This window comes from Oncorhynchus mykiss, chromosome 21 (genome assembly GCF_057628025.1).
Source record: "Oncorhynchus mykiss isolate SJ-2025 chromosome 21, ASM5762802v1, whole genome shotgun sequence".
Classification (NCBI taxonomy): Eukaryota; Metazoa; Chordata; class Actinopteri; order Salmoniformes; family Salmonidae; genus Oncorhynchus; species Oncorhynchus mykiss.
The window spans coordinates 15,048,489-15,068,102 of NC_143042.1; the positions used below are offsets into that span (position 1 = coordinate 15,048,489).

Genomic DNA, 19,614 nt, shown 5'->3' on the forward strand with positions numbered 1-19,614 from the left:
AAAATTCAGAGGAATTTGAAAGAGAACTATCTATACCTATCCCTCAGGCTCACTTGGTGTTGAAGGCAAAGATAAGAGAGAAGGGAAAGGGAGGGGGTGAAAAATACATGATAGAAGTCTGAGAAAATCATTTTGAGAATATGCCACCATTTGTTTGCATGACATATAGTATGGGAAATTGTTAATAAAACAACATTTGGATCAATGGTTGGTTAAGGATTAGTATGGATCTTTCTTAAAAATCTATCTTAAATATTCATATCTATAACTAAGTTCTTGGAAGGTCTTTGACCAGTCAAGAACCATCATCATTTTGGCATTTCAGTTGGCATTTCCCACCAAAACCAACAACATCGTTGTAAATGGCACACTTCAACATGCACACATCCATGTCATTTAGTGAATGAGGAATAAGTTGTCCGACCAAACCACGGAGCCTACCAGGTACACCGGTTCAGAATGAGTCCCGCCCACTCAGTATTTATACGCACAATGTCGTCTCGCTCAACTTCAGAAGTTGAATCTGAGAATTTCATCTTGACCAACACTTGTTAGATCCGTGGGAAAGTACTTAGACCTACGAGAATATTTCTGAAAATCCTCATATACGTAAGATATTACTAACATTCATAAAATGTACTATTTTATATGAGTTATTATAGCTATAATTTGAAATGCAATATAATTGTTGTGTAAAATATGAAAAAATGGGTCTAGCTGGATATATATATAAAAAAGTTTTCTTTAGTGCTTGAGGTTTCTTTATGCATAGCTTTCAATTGGCCACACATAGAGTGGTTCGTACACTTTGTACGCATGATTAGGCTACTGAATAGTGAGTGAATAATGCACTTGCAGGTGTCCCACAGGCACTCTTGAATATTTGTTGCAAAATAACTGTATTTCGTGCATATTTCGATAATATAACCTAATCAATATCCTGATCAAATTAGACAATTGTATTTACTTTTCTTTCCTTTTTTTATTCTCTGTTTATCACAGGATCATTTGACTGTCTCACGCATTGTGGCCTGGATATCAGTACTAGCTTAAATACCAAAACATTTAGGAATTTTTCTTCCCCGGGAGTTGAACATCGTCCAGGTGGTTTGGGAACACCCTCCTTCCCAAGGGGTGTGTGTGAGAACTCGTCCCGAGATGCGTTCACTTCTGCCGGTTACTGTGTATTGCATCAGCCTACTCTCCCTCCAGCAGCTCCTGGCTCTCCCGGTCGCAGACCGTCTGGAGAGAAGCAGGTAGGAAGAAAGACATTACATTACCTTCCAATATTGAACGTGCGTTCCAGTTCCTTCTCTTTCACTTTCTACGAGTGATCCTTTCTGGAAGTGATGATTATTGAACAGAAATTTTCTTCTGGAGGGCACATTGGATATATAAAAGCTGATGCTATTTCGATAGGAAATCTGGAGGTCTAATTCAAATATAGGCCACATGTAGTCTTATTTTATTCCACGATTCGGAAAATACAGTGATGGATGAGATGCAGTATTATGAAATTGATAATTCTTGAATGTCCAATGACTCTGCCGGTGTTTGGTGAATTGACGTGCACCTTTTTTTTAGCCTACTGTTTTTTTTAAATTAAATCACACTGTCAAACCACAAACCGATGAACCACTTAATATATAATGTCGAGGTTAATGGCATAAAGTACGCTGAAGTGTTTGTTTCGGGGAGATAACGGATAGAGAGTAGTCCTGGCGGGCAAGGTCAGAGCAAGACAAACGTAATACAGGGAACATGCGCTCCCGCTCAGATAACCAGGGGACTCTGTAGTTATGATATGACAATGTGGTAAAGTTTGAGGGGAATCCGTGTTTTTAGAATGGATTGAGAGTTCATCCATGCGCGCCTTGCGCAGTCTCTGGTTTGCACTGCTCTCTCCATTGGGCTAGGTCTGTTATGGGATTTAAACACTTGTGTTGACTTAAAGTTCATGATAGTGTAGGCTAACGAGTGCTATCTTATCCATGACCACTATGTTGAAAAATGGGCACCTTGACGAAATTACGCATTTATTCCATCTGCATAATAAAGCGTACTCTTCAGAATGTGTGTTCTTATATGATGCAACTGAATTTAGTCCAAAAACTCACATTAACTAATGGGACAGAGGACAATACGACCGTCATTGCATCATATTTTTCCACACTGCGCTACAAACACAAACTGAAGCGCAGGTTAGGCGCGTCATTACACACTGTTAGTATTTGATTGATATATTACCCATGTAGATACATGTTACATCAAATCTGGCCGTTGTCATGAAATACTTTAATACAGTTCTTTATAGGTCCCTAAACGAAAGTGCTAGCTACTTGTGTCAGCGTTCAAAGTCAAGGTTTATTGCGCCAAACCATCTACTTTATCTTATTCACGTGTGACTATATTTTGGAATGCAACAGATATATATATATATATATGGTTGTGTGTTTGTCTTACCAATTAGATTTGGTTTAAGTAGTTTGAGGTCACATGAGGTCATATTCCTAACACAGCAGTATATATGACCTCATGTGGGATATGACCTCATGTGGGACATATGATAGCAGAGGTGGAAAAAACAGTCCTCCTCATGTTGGCATTTAGCTGAACTCCTGCCACGTTTTAGCCATTGGCTACTGTACTGTAATACTGTAATGAGTGGCACTTGTATTTTCCCACTCTGCTATTCTTCTATGTGTGACGTGGTAGTAAAATCCCAAGATCACAGGGAATTGGTCAATAATACCCATTTCCTGTTTCATTGGGTGGGCAGAAGGGCCTGTTCAAAGTGAAGGAGAAGACTCCAGTCTCTGGTGTGTTTTAGTGCAGTGAGAACTAGAGCAGAGGGTAGAGTCAGTGTCTGCATGCCCTCTTCTGGTGGGAGACTGACAGGAACCTGGACTCTATCAATGAGAGAAACCAATTATAACACATGATTACCTTCCCCAAGAGCTATGCCTTTACATAGAAATCTGGGATGTTCAAAGCTAAAAGTGGAACATTTTCACCTGATAGTCATTTTTTGGGGCAAGTGAAGTAAGGCACTTGGTTGTATCTAGAATGTTCCTCTAATGTGGGTTAGCACTGTAGGACACACTGACAGGTTCCAAAAAATGTCCATGAGTTGTGTTGTTGGCCTGGTAACTCAGACATGATCAACCAAGGGATCTGGAGAGGATCATTTGTTGAGACTTATTCATATTAGGTCAGTGACACCACTGTTATCTTGCTTTATACAGTGCCTTCGGAAAGTATTCAGACCCCTTGACTTTTTCCACATTTTGTTAGGTTACCACATTATTCTAAAATGTATTAAATTGTTTTTTCCCCTCATCAATCTACACACAATACCCCCTTGCAAATTTATTTTAAAAAATGGAAATATCACATTTACATAAGTATTCAGACCCTTTCAACTTTGTTGAAGCACCTTTGGCAGTGATTACAGCCTCAAGTCTTCTTGGGTATGACACTACAAGCTTGGCACACCTGTATTTTGGGAGTTTCTCCCATTTTTCTTTGCAGATCCTCTCAAGCTCTGTCAGGTTGGACGGGAAGCATTGCTGCACAGCTATTTTCAGGTCTCTCCTGAGGTTCAAATCCGGGCTCTGCCTAGGCCACTCAAGGACATTCAGAGACTTGTCCCGAAGCCACTCCTGCATTGTCTTTTAAATTTTTTAAAAACCTTTATTTAACTAGGCAAGTCAGTTACGAACAAATTCTTATTTTCAATGATGGCCTAGGAACAGTGGGTTAAATGCCCTGTTCAGGGGCAGAACGACAGATTTTTACCTTGTCAGCTCAGGGATTCGATCTTTCAACCTTTCGGTTACTAGTCCAACCTTTCGGTAATTAGTCCAACGTTCTAACCACTAGGCTACCTGCTGACCCTTGGCTGTCTCCTTAGGGTCGTTGTCCTGTTGCAAGGTGAATCTTTGCCCCAGTCTGAGATCCTGAGTCCTCTGGAGCAGGTTTTCATCAAGGATCTCTCTGTACTTTGCTCCGTTCATTTTTGACTCTATCCTGACTTGTCTCCTTGTCCCTGCCGCTGAAAAACATCCCCACAGCATGATGCTGCCATCACCATGCTTCACCGTAGGGATGGTGCCAGGTTTCCTGCAGACGTGACACTTGCCATTGAGGCCAAAGAGTTCAATCTTGGTTACATCAGACCAGAAAATATTGTTTCTCATGGTCTGAGAGTCTTTAATGTGCCTTTTGGCAAACTCCAAGCGGGCTGTCATGTGCCTTTTTACTGAGGAGTGGCTTCTGTCTGGCCACTCTACCATAAAGGCCTTATTGGTGGAGTGCTGCAGAGATGGTTGTCCTTCTGAAAGGTTCTCCCATCTCCATAGAAGAAGTCTAGAGCTCTGTCAGAGTGACCATCAGGTTCTTGGTCACCTCCCTGACCAAGGCCCTTCTCCCCCAATTTCTCAGTTTGGCCAGGCGGCCAGCTCTAGAAAGAGCCTTCAATGCTGTAGACATTTTTTGGTACACTTCCCCAGATCTGTGCCTCGACACATCCTGTCTCGGAGCTCTACGGACAATTCCTTTGACCTCGTGGCTTGGTTTTTGCTCTGACATGCACTGTCAACTGTGAGACCTTATAAAGACAGGTGTGTGCCTTTCGAAATCATGTCCAATCAATTTAATTTATCACAGGTGGACTTAAATCAAGAAACATCTCAAGGATGATCAATGGAAACAGTATGCACCTGAGCACAATTTCATGTCTCATAGCAAAGGGTCTGAATACTCCTGTAAATACGTTTTATATATTTATATATATATTTGCAAAAATGTCTAAAACCCTTTTTTCACTTTGTCATTATGGGGTGTTGTGTGCAGATTGCTGAGGATTATTATTTTTTAAGTCAATTTTAGAATAAGGCTGTAACGTAACAAAATGTGGAAAAAGTCAAGGGGTCTGAATACTTTCCGAAGGCACTGTATCTGCACTCAGACATTGTAGGGGAATCAACATTCAACAGAAAAGTGATAAATGTCACGTTTTGCTGACGTGCATTCATGAATGGACTGGCAAGTCTTTATGGACCATAATTGAGGTTATTGACTTATGAGTATGTGGAAAAAGGGGGTTGTTTTTACCCTGCATGGACTAGATTGGCAGGGCTGAGATGGATGTGCCAGACAACAGTCTCATTATAAGGTGACCCTATTCTGACAGGAGGGCCCCAACGCTGGAGGTTCGGACTTAGCTCAACAACCTCTGTCTACAGGTGTGTGTGCGCGTGTGTGTCTGTGTGCCTGTGTGTCTGCGCATTGGACAAACACCTGCTGCTGAAATCAAATCGAAGCAAAGGGAAACATGACTCAAACACCTCTCTGTTTATGTCAGTCTGAGCTCCCAGCAGGGTTGGGCTATTTCTGCTTCCCAATGGTTGTTAAGACTTCAATCTCTCAGAACTAACTTTCCATTTAAAACAGCAGGGACAGAATTTGTGGGTAATGGTGGATGTGGTTGTGGTTGCATCAGTGCTCTCTATCAGTGTGTTTGAGTGAACACAGCAGCTTTTCAAAAACAAACAGTTCAATAAGAGGGAGTCTGTTTGTCTTGTCCAAGCTGTGGCTGTGTGAGGGGTTATCGTTCCTAGAAATCCCCTCGGGATGTTCCCTTGGTGATGGAAAGGCGATTCATAATGTCCTCTCTCTTTTTCCTCACTCTCTCTCCAATTCTGTTTTCTCTCTTCTCTCTCCCTCTTTCATTCTGGTTTCTCCCTCTGCTTTCTTCCCTCCTTTTATCTATTTATTTACTCAGTAAATGTCCCACTTTTTCTTCCCTCCATACCAAACGCTCTGTCCTTCCCATCACACATGATGATCCCATCACAGGCTGATAACAATAACACAGGCCTCATTGCTCCTCCTCTCTTTCCCCTTTTCAGACTGAGGTGTGATGGGTGTGTTTGGTCATTGTTTCTCTGTACCGATAAAGCGCTTTATGTCCTGATCATGGCCATTCACAATACAAAGTATACCCTTCATTGTGCATATAGTAACAGCTTGAGAGAAAATAGTTGAAGGCCAGAGCCAAACCAATATGGCTTAATTATGGCTTTAGAGACGAAGCAGTTTTACGTTGTGGATTCCAGCTCTGGGGTGCAAGGCGCCCCAGAGAGAGGCATGTTACTGGAGCTGATGTGCTGTTATGTGCTTGTTGTCATGACGACCCACTACTTCCACACAGTCTGGGACAGAGGTCAATGATATGACATGTCAGACATCCCGGACAGGATGAACACAGTTTGTGTATTGAGCGTGTGTGTTAGTGTAAAGCATATTCTCTTTAGAAAGAGGGGCTGTGTATGTGTCGACTACTGGTCTGTCTGTGTGTATTTGAGGCTGTGTGTATTTGAGGTTGTGTGTATTTGAGACTGTCTGTATTTGAGTCTGTGTGTATTGTGGGTGTGAATTTGCTCAGGATGGACAGAAAAAAAACAATGTTTTTCCCGTCTGTCCATCCTCGTCCTAAATCATTAACTCCCTCTGTCACCCCATATGGGGCAAGTGTCAGGGCCAAGCCCCCTGCATGTAATTCAGACGTCAACACCCATCCATTGTCCCAACACAATATTTACCCCAGAATCAGGCACATTGCATCATCATCCACCACCCAGAGGACATACTGTTGTCTTCTGAGTAATATATCAGATGCTCTTTGCATCCATTAGATGGTGATAGATTGTATAACTCTATATACATTAACTTTATATAGATTTATAGATATGCTTATACAATATCAAAGACATAACATGAACATTACCTTGACTAATATGGCTCATAAATACTTAAACTTTACTCCAGTTATCTTTTATGTACTTAAATACACTTTGCGTGCCTCACAGTCTGATATAACCCCAGCTGGCCCTGTAGATTGCTCTGTGAGAGGCAGTAAGTATGACTCTGTGGTTAGACCTCTGCTCTGAGGAAGCATGGCTGCTCTGATGTGGGCCACACTGTAAACAGAGGTCGATGTATGGAGATGTAATGTATCTACCACATAAACACTACCATGACCCTCCCTCCCTCTCTCTCTCTCTCTCTCTTTCTCCTTCTCTCTCTGTGCTCCGTGGGGGTCATTATGACCAGGCCTAAAGAAGAGGGGGGACCAGTCTCCCACCAGGCAGCTCAGAATTCCACAGTGGATTAGTGGCTAAGACCTAAATTCCACCGTCCACATCTATAAAGAAAATGCTTCCACTCTGCACTGATATCCTGACCATGGCAAAATGCTTGTGTGTGTGTGTGTGTGTGTGTGTGTGTGTATGTATGGATTAAGGTTGTCACGATACCAGTCTTGAGATACTACGATACCAGATTTTCCATGGCAATGAAGAAAACATGAATTAGACAAAACTCTATGGTACAATAAAAACCTACTTTACGTGAAATTTTGAGTGCTATAGATTGCAAAATTAACTAATGTGACTTGCCACGATACTTCTGACAATCGCAGTACTGGAATCGTGACAATCCTTGTACAGTATATCTGTCTGTCTCTGTGTATACTGTCAGTGTTAAAGAAATAACACAGGATAAAGGCTGAAGAAGGAACACAGATGGAGCTCTGAGGTCTGAGGAGAGAAGGACTAAACTCTTGTTGGTGGTTGAGGAAAATGTAGGTGTTATTCTAGCTAAGTACAGTCATTTGTAGTGTGGCTGGATACCTACAGTACCGATGGAGATCAGGCCTCAATCAGGAGTCAGCACTGCAGCTGTGAGTGGCCGCCTCAGTACAATTGGAACCACTGTGTGGTTTGAAGTCCGTCTCCCAATTCCCAAACCACTACACACTTAAGTCCACACTTAAGTGGATATGTGGCAGTCGTTCTTTCAAGCCATGGACTTTAGCAACTGTGTACACTTTCACCCAATGCAGTGCATGATGAGGAAAGTGCTAAATCACGCCTCAGCACGTACTTATCGTCAACACAAGAGGTTATAAAACCACCAATGCATGGAGAACAAGCGTCGGCAATGGTTCATTCACAAATAAATCGCCTTTTGCTTATTTCTGTCTCCACAATCTGTCCTCAGTTAGCTGCATGGGGCCTGGCGAGGATTATGCATGAATGTGCCACATTTACTGTTGATTAAGGCACCCCATGGTAGGCCCAGCCCCCTGGGTATAAGCATGTATGAAGGGTCTGGTGCTGGCCAAGGCTTACCCTTCTCTGAGGGGGCCTTACTGGGGCAGAGGAGGGCATCAGGCTGGGGCTGGTGGGACATCGGCGATTCCACGCCAGCGGAACATATTTCTGGTATCTCATATTGTTTTGGCAATTCTCACATTGAAACTTCATTGGGGAAAAGATGTTTGAACTGCTTTTTACATTTGTACCACAAGCAATGTTTGAGAAAATCATGATGAAAGTAGCCATTTTAGGCCCTTTTTAGACCTAAACATACCTCCTGTAAGACCCTATGATCTGTGAACTGTACATGGAAAAGATAACATCTCGGCGTCATTATACTCCTTATAGTGTGCTCTAAAATATGGAGTACACTACCGGTCAAAAGTTTTAGAACACCTACTCATTCAAGGGTTTTTCTTTATTTTTTAAAACTTAGTGCTCAGCATATGTGGGAACTCCTTCAAGACTATTGGAATAGCATTCCAGGTGAAGCTGGTTGGAGAATGCCAAGAGTGTGCAAAGCTGTCATCAAGGCAAAGGGTGGCTATTTGAAGAATCTCAAATCTCAAATATATTTTGATTTGTTTTACACTTTTTTGGTTACTACATGTTTCACGCGTTACTTCATAGTTTTGATGTCTTCACTATTATTCTACAATATAGAAAATAGTACAAATAAAGAAAAACCTTGAATGAGTAGGTGTTCTAAAACTTTTTCCCAGTAGTGTATGTCTAGATTCTGAAATAAAAAAATTATCACATTCATTTATTCAACATTCAAATATTAATATCTCAAATTGACCTTTTTTGATATAGTTTATTTTATGATTTTTTTGGGAGCAATATATATAAGTATATAACATTTCCAGTGTGGGCTTTCTGCTAATTCTGAAGTTATGATCAATTTTTTGAGCACCACTAACACAGTGAATGGGAAAATGGATTCAAAGGGAACTCCCTCTGCTGGTGATTTGCTGAATGTGCAATCCTACATGAGGCTGTGATTGGTTAATGACCTATCATGTCCATTTATATGTATACAATTGGTCATATCATTAAAGGTACCAGAGAACCCACTCTGGAAATGTTACGTATTTGAAGAGAATGCCTAAAAAGGATAGTTTTGAGATTAATATTAATATTTTTAATGTTGAATAAATTCATTTTTAAAATGTGTATTTCAGAGAGAACACTATAAGGCCTATAATGACAGATGTTGTACAGTTCACAGATCATAGGGTCTTATAGGAGGCATGTATACTAAAAAGGGTATAAAATGGCTAATTTCATCATGATTTTCAAAAAAATGGCTTGTGATAGAAAAAAAAAATTGTGTTAAACATCCTGCCCCCCAATCAAGTTTCTATGTGAGAATTGTCAGAACAACCTGAGAAACCTAATTGCTCCTGTAAGTCGCTCTGGATATGACCAAATGACTCAAATGTAAATACCAAAAATATTTCCCACTCCCGCTGGTGTGGAATCACCCTATTGTGGTGGTTCCACTGGTGGGTCTCAGTTGTGATTCCAGACCTAAACCTCAGTCTGAACTGTGGGAGTAATACGAAAGAACAACACCACACTGCAGCACAAAGGAGTTGGGATCAGCTTACCCTTTTATCGAACCCTCAAAACCCCCTCCCTCCGCCCATTCCAGGGTAGCCTAGTGGTTAGAGCATTGGACTAGTAACCGGAAGGTTGCAAGTTCAAATACCCGAGCTGACAAGGTACAAATCTGTCGTTCTGCCCCTGACCAGGCACTGTTCCTAGGCTGTCATTGAAAATAAGAATTTGTTCTTAACTGACTTGCCTAGTTAAATAAAGGTAAAATAAATAAATAAAGTTCCCCAGGCTGAGTGAGTTTTAGCTTAATGCACTCCAATGAAAATGTGACTTTTACAGAACAAGTAGGTGGATTTGTTACAATATATTTTTAAAAATAATCGTCCACAGATCAGATGGTGCTGAAAACGAGTGTTGAGTGAGTGAATGTTTCCAAGAATGTGAAGCTCTTGATATCTTTGATCGTCTCCCAATCACAAAGACCTCCATTACTGTCAATTTGCAGGATTACTTTCTCAATAGCCAAATTAGACGGGCTGTCAGATCAGATGTGATCCAGTGAGAGAGTTCCCACATTGGGCCGGCCTACAGTACATGGTGCTGCTGCCTTCTGGCTGTGGGCTAGAACACGGTGGCCAAAAGGCTTATTGTGGGATCAGAACAACATCCCAACGAAACTGGAGAGGAGCATGTGTTCTGGGCACACTGACTCACAGTCACACCTCCGGTCCAAAGTCTTTGGCCAAAACGCTCCCTTCAGATCCATCCGATCCCTTCAGCACAGATACATACAAATGGGTCCTGGTTGGCCCAAGGGACAAAACAGACAAGTTCAAACTTGCTTGTGAAGCCATTATATAAAAGCTATATAAAAGTCTAAGGGCATCAGTGTCAGGTGGAAGTAAGGCGGTCCGGTCAGATGGTGTAACAGAGAGGAGAGGAGGACAAAAGGACATGCCACAAACTCCCTAGGTGGGAGGTGAACCCCACAGAAACCCAAACACGGTTAACCTCCTTTAAACAGCAGACTCATTCTTTCTTCTTTTTTTCTCCTTCTCCGCCTCTGTCCAGTTACTAATTCTCCAAGAAAATTGTTTTTTAACGACATCACAGGGTCTTTATGGCTGTCTGCCAGCCCAGAATAGCCTGACTAGCGAAGCAGCCATTGTCTGCTGCGTTGGGTCGGGCTCGGGGCGACATGGTGTGTTATGGGAGATTCCAGCGCTGAGTGAGCCACAAAGTCCACTACTGCTCTACCAGGGGTGGAAATAGGCATTAGAAACACACACACACACACACACCACACACCACACACACACACACACACACACACACACACACACACACAAACACACAAACTACTTGGTCAATGGGGTGGATTGGGACTGACACAATGTCTTAGGGCAGCAGGAAGACTAGCGGTTAGAGTGTTGAGCCACTAACCGAAAGGTCGGTGTTTCAAATACCTGAGCTGACAAGGTGGAAAATCTGTTGATGTGCCCTTGCGCAAGGCACTTAATCCTAATTTGCTCCAGGGGCACTGTACTACTATGGCTGACCCTGTAAAACAACACATTTGACTACACCTATCCGGTGTACAATAAAATCTATCAATTTTTCTATGGATGTGAAGCTTGGTACAGCACACCCACTGATCACAGACATCAATTCAACACCTATTCCATGTTGGTTGAACGTCATTTCAAACAACATTGATTCAACCAGTGTGTGCTCAGTGGGCATTGTTTGGTACTGGCAGTCTACACACCCCATCAGTCCTGTTTTTGTCCAGGGACTCCCAAAGGAAGCTGTTCTGGAGCTGTGTTACCTTTGTTTTGTTTATTCACCATCTCTTCTTTCCGAACGGATTAAGTTTCCTCCTTCCTCCTGTGTGAGAAACACATTTTCCACCATGGATTCCAAACACAGAAGAAGAATGAGCCTGTACAGAATATTGTATTTCAGCCATTTTGTGTACAGAAAGGTCAAGTTTACTGTAATGAATATAGACTATCCAAATCTCTATAACAACCACATTGCAGTATTTATGCGGTATACTGTATGAATGTAGCTTCTTCCGCGCAGTCAAATACAATTTGTGCCTGTCTGGCAGCATGGTGTTTGGCACAGAAGGCGTGTGTGACTGGGAAATGCCATGGCCACAGGACAGAGCTGAATGACTAGGTGCTCCTGGAAATAGTGCTCCCTCGACATTACCACAGTGGTTACCAGTGACACCCACCATCACCAGGCACCAGGGCCCTGCCCCGTATGGGCAAACAGGCTGGATGGCAGGGAGACACAGGTGATTCAGTGTTTTCTTTGTGTTGGAACTCTGTGTACATGTCAAATATGATACCTTGAAACTTTCACTGACTGACCAGTCATGGTGCTGTTGCTGGAATAGCACTATGTTTTTGTTTGTGAAGTAGCTAGATTGGCTAGTTATGTTAGGCTTCAAGCCCGCAACACAAAACTCAGTTTGAGGTTAAATTGGTTGAACAAACCCATAAATGCTCAGTCATGCAGAATTTTGACCACGAACAACATGTTTGGCAAGAGCCTGGCCAAGGCACTGAACACATTAACTAAGAGACCGCCTTGAGGAGGCAGAGAAGGGTTTGGAACCCTGTTCATTAATATAGCCACTTCTCGCTGTGTCTGTACAGAGATTGGTTGGTTACCATTGGCATAGTGGCATTCTACAGTAGGCCTACCCTGTTATTTCTCACAATCCAGTCAGCATTTTACACGGAGAGCGCTGCTCTTTTTATAATTACGCTGTATGCCAACTATCATTACTGCTTCTCCTAAAGAGCAGTTGGAAGCCGGTCAGAACCTGATGCTGTGGAAATGTTTCTGTGTCTCTTTAAAACGGAAAAAGGATACAAAAGGGACGTTTTCTCTTCCTTGTTCTAACTTTATTATGGGAGGACATTTAGCACACAAAAGTCATACTTACTACTTAAAATAATTTAGGCTTAATATACCTACACCCACTGGCGCCATTTTGAGAATGAAATTCCCTGACTCACTGTGGCCAGTGCTTCGTCAATATGACATCCGCCAGGTGCACAAGCCTCTACCTATTTATGGCATCTGTAACAAACTAAGACACAGAGACACAAATTCAAGCCCTCTGAGCAAACACACCCACAACAGTTCAGAGAATAGCATCCCCAGTGCCAAGTTTGAGTTGAGCAGCTAGTGTCATCATCAAGAAGAGAACAGATGGCAGGGCCTCCTCCTCCTCAGTGCTAAAGCCAGAGTCAATCTGAGATGTGTTTGCTAAACAGGCTGTTCCTGAAACTTAGTGATGCCTCCGTCCTGTGGACCCTTGAGGGAATAGTCAGTAAATCTCCAGAGCCACTCTGTCTGTTTGCTTTAGCTAAAGTGAACATGAAGTCTCAATAGTTGTGACGTCCAGTATGTTGAAATTACCATAATAAATGGACTGCAGCCAGGTCCCCATGCTGTTTTGTTCCTGTGCTGAAAGGCCATTAGTCTTCTAAAATGCATTAAGGCAGGATGGTGACACATCAACCCTCACCATGCCCATTCCATATGTGTAACATTTACTGTCAGTGTGTGTCGACATAAAATGCTGTTGGAAGTGTGCTTCACATTAGTCTGAGAATAACTAAAATGACTTCTCTGATTCAATTGTCAGCATTGAACCAGAGTGGAAAGATACAGACATCAATCTTAACGACGTCTTATTTGTTTTCTGTCTTCCTAGGTTGGAGCTGCTTAAGAAGCTTCATGCGCTGAGAGAGAAGGAGATCTTCACTCCAGAAACTGGCATCGAACTCGCCAGCCCAACAGACTCCAGCCCTTCATCAGACCTCCAGTCCTCCATCAGATCTCCAAAATGGCTGCATGGCTACCTCCGCAGAGACACACCACCCACTGTCATGAACACAGCCCATCTTGAAGCTCTGGTACGGGCGAGGCGTGAGGAGGGCGTGGAGCCACAACGGATGGGGTCAAGAGGTCGTCGCCATGCCCACTCAGGGTCACGCGGGGGTCACCACCACCCCCAGCTGATGAGAGTGGGGTGCGCCCTGGGAACCTGCCAGGTTCAGAACCTCAGCCACCGGCTCTATCAGCTGATTGGCCAGAGCGGACGGGAAGACTCCTCCCCCATTAACCCCCGGAGTCCGCATAGTTACGGATGAGCGACTGACAGATACTTCTCCCTCTCTTCCCTGAAAACATAAACACCCCAGCAAACTTCAATATATAGACATTTATCTCTATTTTACGAATCACAGATAGCCTTTGCATTAGTATTAGATGTAGTCCACACCTTTTTTAGATCCTGAAATTACAATTTATGTACTTTTTGAATGACATTTGCCTTACTCCTCTGTACACCTCAAAAACGCATCATGCTGTTTAAGAAGAAGGAATCTGACATGAATGAAAGCCTCATAGCCGACGCTTCCCACCACCAACCACCCCTGGGAACGAATACCTGTCACCCAGAAATCCTCTGAACATTTGGGTCTCGTCAAAGTCTTTGTGTTTCTCCCGGCCTCCTGACTAGTCAAAGAGCTGCAAGGGGCTCAGTTTGACTTCCTAATCCTGTTAATGTAAGAATAAATGCTCCCGTCCACCTGTCTTTCTACTTAACACAAGCCAACGCAACTGGACGTGTCTGTATAATGCCTGATGACCTCCACAGCAGCAGTTAGCTCTGGCCCCATTGATCAAACACTTAAGCCTCTCATGTGGATTTCTACCAGGGCTAGGATCAGATCCCTGTCAGAGGGAATATATTCCCGAAGACCCGTCAAAACGACCCGATGAACCCTTTTACCCCACCCTAAACCCTGCCCCCTTAGATCTGCCAGAACAATTTGAGGGACCATGTTTGACCTATCTGGGGTAATCCTCTATTTTACAGACCACCAGCAACCATTTGTGGACATACACAGACACTGACCTCACAGACAGACACTGACCTTACAGACAAGAACCTACTGTAAGTCCTTTCTCATTTGCAGCCAATGATGTTCCCGACAGAAGCAGTCTGTGGTTCTGTGAAGTATATGTTTCAACAGACCACAGCCTTGACAGCCGCATTCAGGCATAATAGTCAAGTTCAGCAGTGGCTGGATGGAGATCTGCTTCTGGACTTGTCTAGTAGAGACTGTTTATAGAAAGAGAAAGAAGAGGGTAAACATTTCAATGACTCAGTTCCTATACAAGATGGAGATTTTCAATGTTTTTATTATGAATCATTGCGGATCTATTTTAGCAGTGATATCTATTGGTTGGCTCTTGAACACAGTGAACAGTCCTGCTGCCATTATCCCAGGGTCTGAGTGGGAAATATGATCCCCTTCACGTGATTCTTAAGTTCTCCCACTAAGTCTCGACTTTATGTTTACGGCAATTTAACCAATCAGACCTAATCTCTTTAGTTGTACCGCCACGGTACACATAGTCTGCTGTATTTATAAACAAAAGAAACCTTGACCGTGCCTTGCCCAGGGGACCGTATAACTAAAGCATCACAAGTTGCCAACCCAAACCCAAAATCTGCTATTAATAGTACTGACCAGGAATATTTCGAGGCTTACTTTGTCATTATCAATAATAATCCGGTCAGTTATGAATACTGAGATCCTAAAAACGCTAGTAGTTTAGTGTGTATACACCAATACATTACGTTGTATGCTTGTAGTATGTCGAATGAGTCTAAATTAGCACAGTCAACAGCAAAGTGCTCTACTGTTACATTGTGGCTTTGTAATGACAGACCACGGATAGCAAAAGTAAGGGAGGCAGAGTGCCACATTTTAAATCTGAACACGAAATATCATTAAAAAAAAGATATGCCCTGAGATTCCCATTTCCCCTTGTTATAACTGTCTCTGAAATGGTGGGCCGGATGCCCTCACTAGAAATAACCAAAAACAATCTCAACTCAGCATGCATGCAAAAAACTAGCCTAACCTTCAAAAGGTGCAGAGTCTGTCGACCTGAAAAAACAAGCCACAACGTCTCCGTGACAACTTTAATACCCATAATAATCATGCAGCCTGGCTCTTTGCAACACATTCAAATGTTTCATATCCTCAATGTCAGAGGATTAGAATAGTTTAAATCATCCTCAACGTTCAGACTATTAGATTTCCAATAACTGATCCAAACTTGCTGATGTTGCTGTTATAAACCAGGTCAGCCATTAGTCACACATTCATGTATTTATGACTATAACTATGTAAATATTAGGTTAACGTGACATAATTATACAGTCACAGGAGTTCCCAAAATTAGCTTAGAGTCTTTTAGGGTCCAGGTTTTTACTGTTTTGTTTTGACCACAGCGTTGCCTCAATGAAGTCATTCTAGAACTATTTAAGTTAGTTGGGCAAGTGGTTTAAATTCACCAAATATCTGACAATACTTGACAGTCATTTTGTTTTTTTGTGTGATCTACATCATACTATAGTGTGGTCTTATATTCCTCCATCCATATCCCCCTTTCATTTTGTTTGACTTATTTTTGTCTTTTTGGACTGAATCGTCTTAATCAAAACTGGGGCTTTATTTTATTTTAGAGTTAGCTCATTTAATCGTGGAGTGATTCTCTGTCTCACTCGCTCTCTCACCATCTCTCCCTCTACCACTCTCTCAGCTTCTATCTCAGATTATGACCTGCGCCAGGTCGCAGGTCATAATCAGTGGTTCATTGGTTCTTTAAGTCTAATCTGTTCAAAGGCGTTGTGAAACACACATGCCATTGTCTCTGCTGTAATGGAGCTAATAAATGTCTCGTGACAGACCATTAAAAGGCTTTTCAAATGCTAAAAACCTTGGTGAATCTCTCGACTTCTTAACCACCACAGTCACAGGTGTGTGTTTGTGTCTGAACGGCCACATATAGGATCAGGAACCAATCTCGTGTTTGTTGGATTATTGTTGAAGCCATGTTGTTTTTGCTGTACTTTTTCTCTGTGTTGTAATTACACGTCAGTGTTGTGTCACTGGCGGGTCCGTAGCCTTTCCTAGAAGCATAGCTGAGTGTTTTGTCTGGGTAAACTGCGTACCACCAGATTATTTACGACCTTTGACCACTAATACCTCCCCTTGTGTGTTAAGACAAACACTCTCCATCAGTCTTACATCAAAAGTAACGCTGCCATCGCCTGCCATTGTTAACTTAACCTATGTTGTAAAGAGATGCAGGAGATTGTGTTGTGTGTTCACGTCTGTATGTGAGTGTGTATGTGACTGTATGTGAGTGTGTATGTGACTGTATGTGAGTGTGTATGTGACTATATGTGAGTGTGTATGTGTAGGTACTTATAGTATAGTCGTCCTAGCCAGGGATCTGACACATCACAATCCCAGTCTGTTTTTCCTCATTCAATGTTTAATTATACTTAAGGTCAGAAGCCTCTTTTAGGGTCACAGCAAACTGAGCAAAGCACTTTAATGTTGTTAGTTCCTCACAACTTGAATTTCAAACATTGCAAGTCTATTTTTAATGACAGATGAGAGTTATTGTATATGTTGCATTTGATAAAGATCTGTATGAGTATGAGTGGAGTGAAGATGATATCATGCGCACTTGTGCATATTATATATTATTAGCGGTACTATGTAAGAAAAGTAATATATTTAAGTTATCTTTGTATGTTTATATATGTACGTCACCAAAGACACTATTTATCTCGTATTTCCCATGCTCCTAAAAGGTGACCTTTTGTTAGGAAAGAAAAATAAATCCTAAATGTTAATGTCAGACAATGTCTTTCATTCTCTGTAAAAAAATAAAGAACTACATTGTAGTGAGATAAAGTCTAGTGTGTGCCTCTAATTTGTGAAAGTGTGTGTGTGCGTGCATGTTTGTGTGCGCGCGTGTGTGTGTATGCATGTTTACCTTCACGTGTGTGTGAGTACAGTATGAGAAACTCTTCACAACAGTTATTGTTAACAACATCGATGCCATTGTCAAAACGAAAAATAATGAAGTTATAATCAGAATTAAATCTACTCTCCACATGACAGTTGCCAGCAGTCTTCGATATTACTACATTTTAAAATAAATATAACTAGAGGTATCAAGATCATACATATTACTCAATATTTCCTTAAAGGAAGAGAAATATGTGGGAAAAAAACACCCCTTCCTCGAATCTGGTAAACCTGGGCAAAGGTGACATCATAGTGGAAAAATAGATGGGTGAAAGTTCTCTTGACCATGATGCATCAGCATTGATCCAATGTCCTTCACTCTACTACTCCTAACAGCTAGTTAATCATTATTCGTCCCAATGAATGGAGCAAAATTCATACTCGACATCACATGATTTAGATTCATGTAATATCCGAAAGGTTGTGCCTAACAGGGAGAGTTAATGAGTAACTAGAAGGCACATGCAATCAGCCACATTCCTGGGCTGTCTGCCCACCTAAAAGGCAGCTGGTTGGTGGGCAAGGGGGGTGGGGGGAAAGGGGACTAGTCCTACCACTGAACTAGAGAAATCCAAACCTCTACAGAGTGCAGGACACCCGACCATGCCCACAGTCTATTCAGAGTATGTGTGACATCCGAGGAGTAGTTTCAGTATGTTACAGCCGTCTTTCCTGATATGAGTTCCCAAGTCAGCTAAAACTGTGTCACACACATCAAGAGTCCCCGGACACGTGGAGATCAAGTCACAGGACTTGTGGAATCTTAACTTGGGAGACAGTGTGTGTCTGTTAAAACCCCCAAGGGTGTTGCATCATACACAAGTGCCTAAATGGTGACAGAGATCTATTAGCCCTGTATCAGACATATCAAGTCTGCAGCACCCCAGTTCAGTCCAGTACATTGTTCTGATAAATCCAATTTGTCTTTCTGGGTTTCTGGGTCTTGTGCGAACATTTCTGGGGGCCTCGTTGTGTATTCAACTGACTGTTCAGTGTCATTGACTGATACAGTGCAGTACAGCAATCTATCCACTAAGACCATGTTTGTAAAACTTCTAGTGACAGAATGTAGCTGCAAACATCTCTAACCTACACTGTAAAAATAGAAAATCTCAAAACACCATGATTATGTAATGAAACCATGACAAGTAGTGCCCCTAACCTGAGATCTGGTGTTTGGAGGGTGTTTGAATGTAAACCCAATGTAAGTGTTTTAATATACAGAATGTGTTTAAAAACAAAAAATCAAGGACTCTGAAACACCCAAAGTGGTTCTTCAACCTGAATATTGGTGTTCTTAAGAGAGTGTTGTGAAAACACTTTTTGGGGTTTCAGTGCATTTAAAAGGCAGCATCAAAACACAAAAAATGTGTTTCTCAGATAATGAATGTCAGGTATGAAGGTAAGACCCAGATGCAGACAATGTCGAATTCACAATGGTATAATAATCCAACAGGGGCAGGCAATAGACAGTTCAAGGCAGGCAGGGGTAGGTAAACCGGAGGTGGGGCAACGGTACCGGATGGCAGGCAGATTCAGGGTAGGCAGAGATCAATAATCCAGAGGTGGGACAAAAGGTACAGGTCGGCAGGCAGGCTCAAGGTCAGGGGAAGGCAGAGTGGTCAGGCAGGCTCAGGGGCAGGCAGAGTGGTCAGACAGGCTCAGGGTCAGGGGAAGGCAGAGAGGTCAGACAGGCGGGCTCAGAGTTAGGACAGGCAAGGATCAAAACCAGGAGGGCGAGAAAAAGAGACTGGGAAAAGCAGGAGCTGAGACACAAAAACACTGGTTGACTTGACAAAGAAGATGAACTGGCAGCAGACAAACAGAGAACACAGGTATAAATAAACAGGGGATGATGGGGAAGATGGGTCGACACCTAGTGAGGGGTGGAGACAATCACAAAGACAGGTGAAACAAATCAGGGTGTGACAGTGCCCCCCCCCCCCCCCCCGTCTCTA

At 42.4% G+C, this 19,614-nt stretch overlaps 1 protein-coding gene across 1 annotated transcript; it reads left to right on the top strand.

Moving 5' to 3' along the window:
• Positions 1-483: 483 nt before the first annotated feature.
• adm2a (adrenomedullin 2a) lies at positions 484-17,539 on the top strand. The gene is made up of 3 exons (XM_021577262.3): positions 484-609; positions 1,003-1,256; positions 13,465-17,539. Exons 2-3 carry the CDS (start codon positions 1,159-1,161, stop codon positions 13,901-13,903), a joined length of 537 nt encoding a protein of 178 aa, XP_021432937.2. The 5' UTR covers positions 484-609; positions 1,003-1,158; the 3' UTR covers positions 13,904-17,539.
• The last annotated feature ends 2,075 nt before the right edge of the window (positions 17,540-19,614 follow it).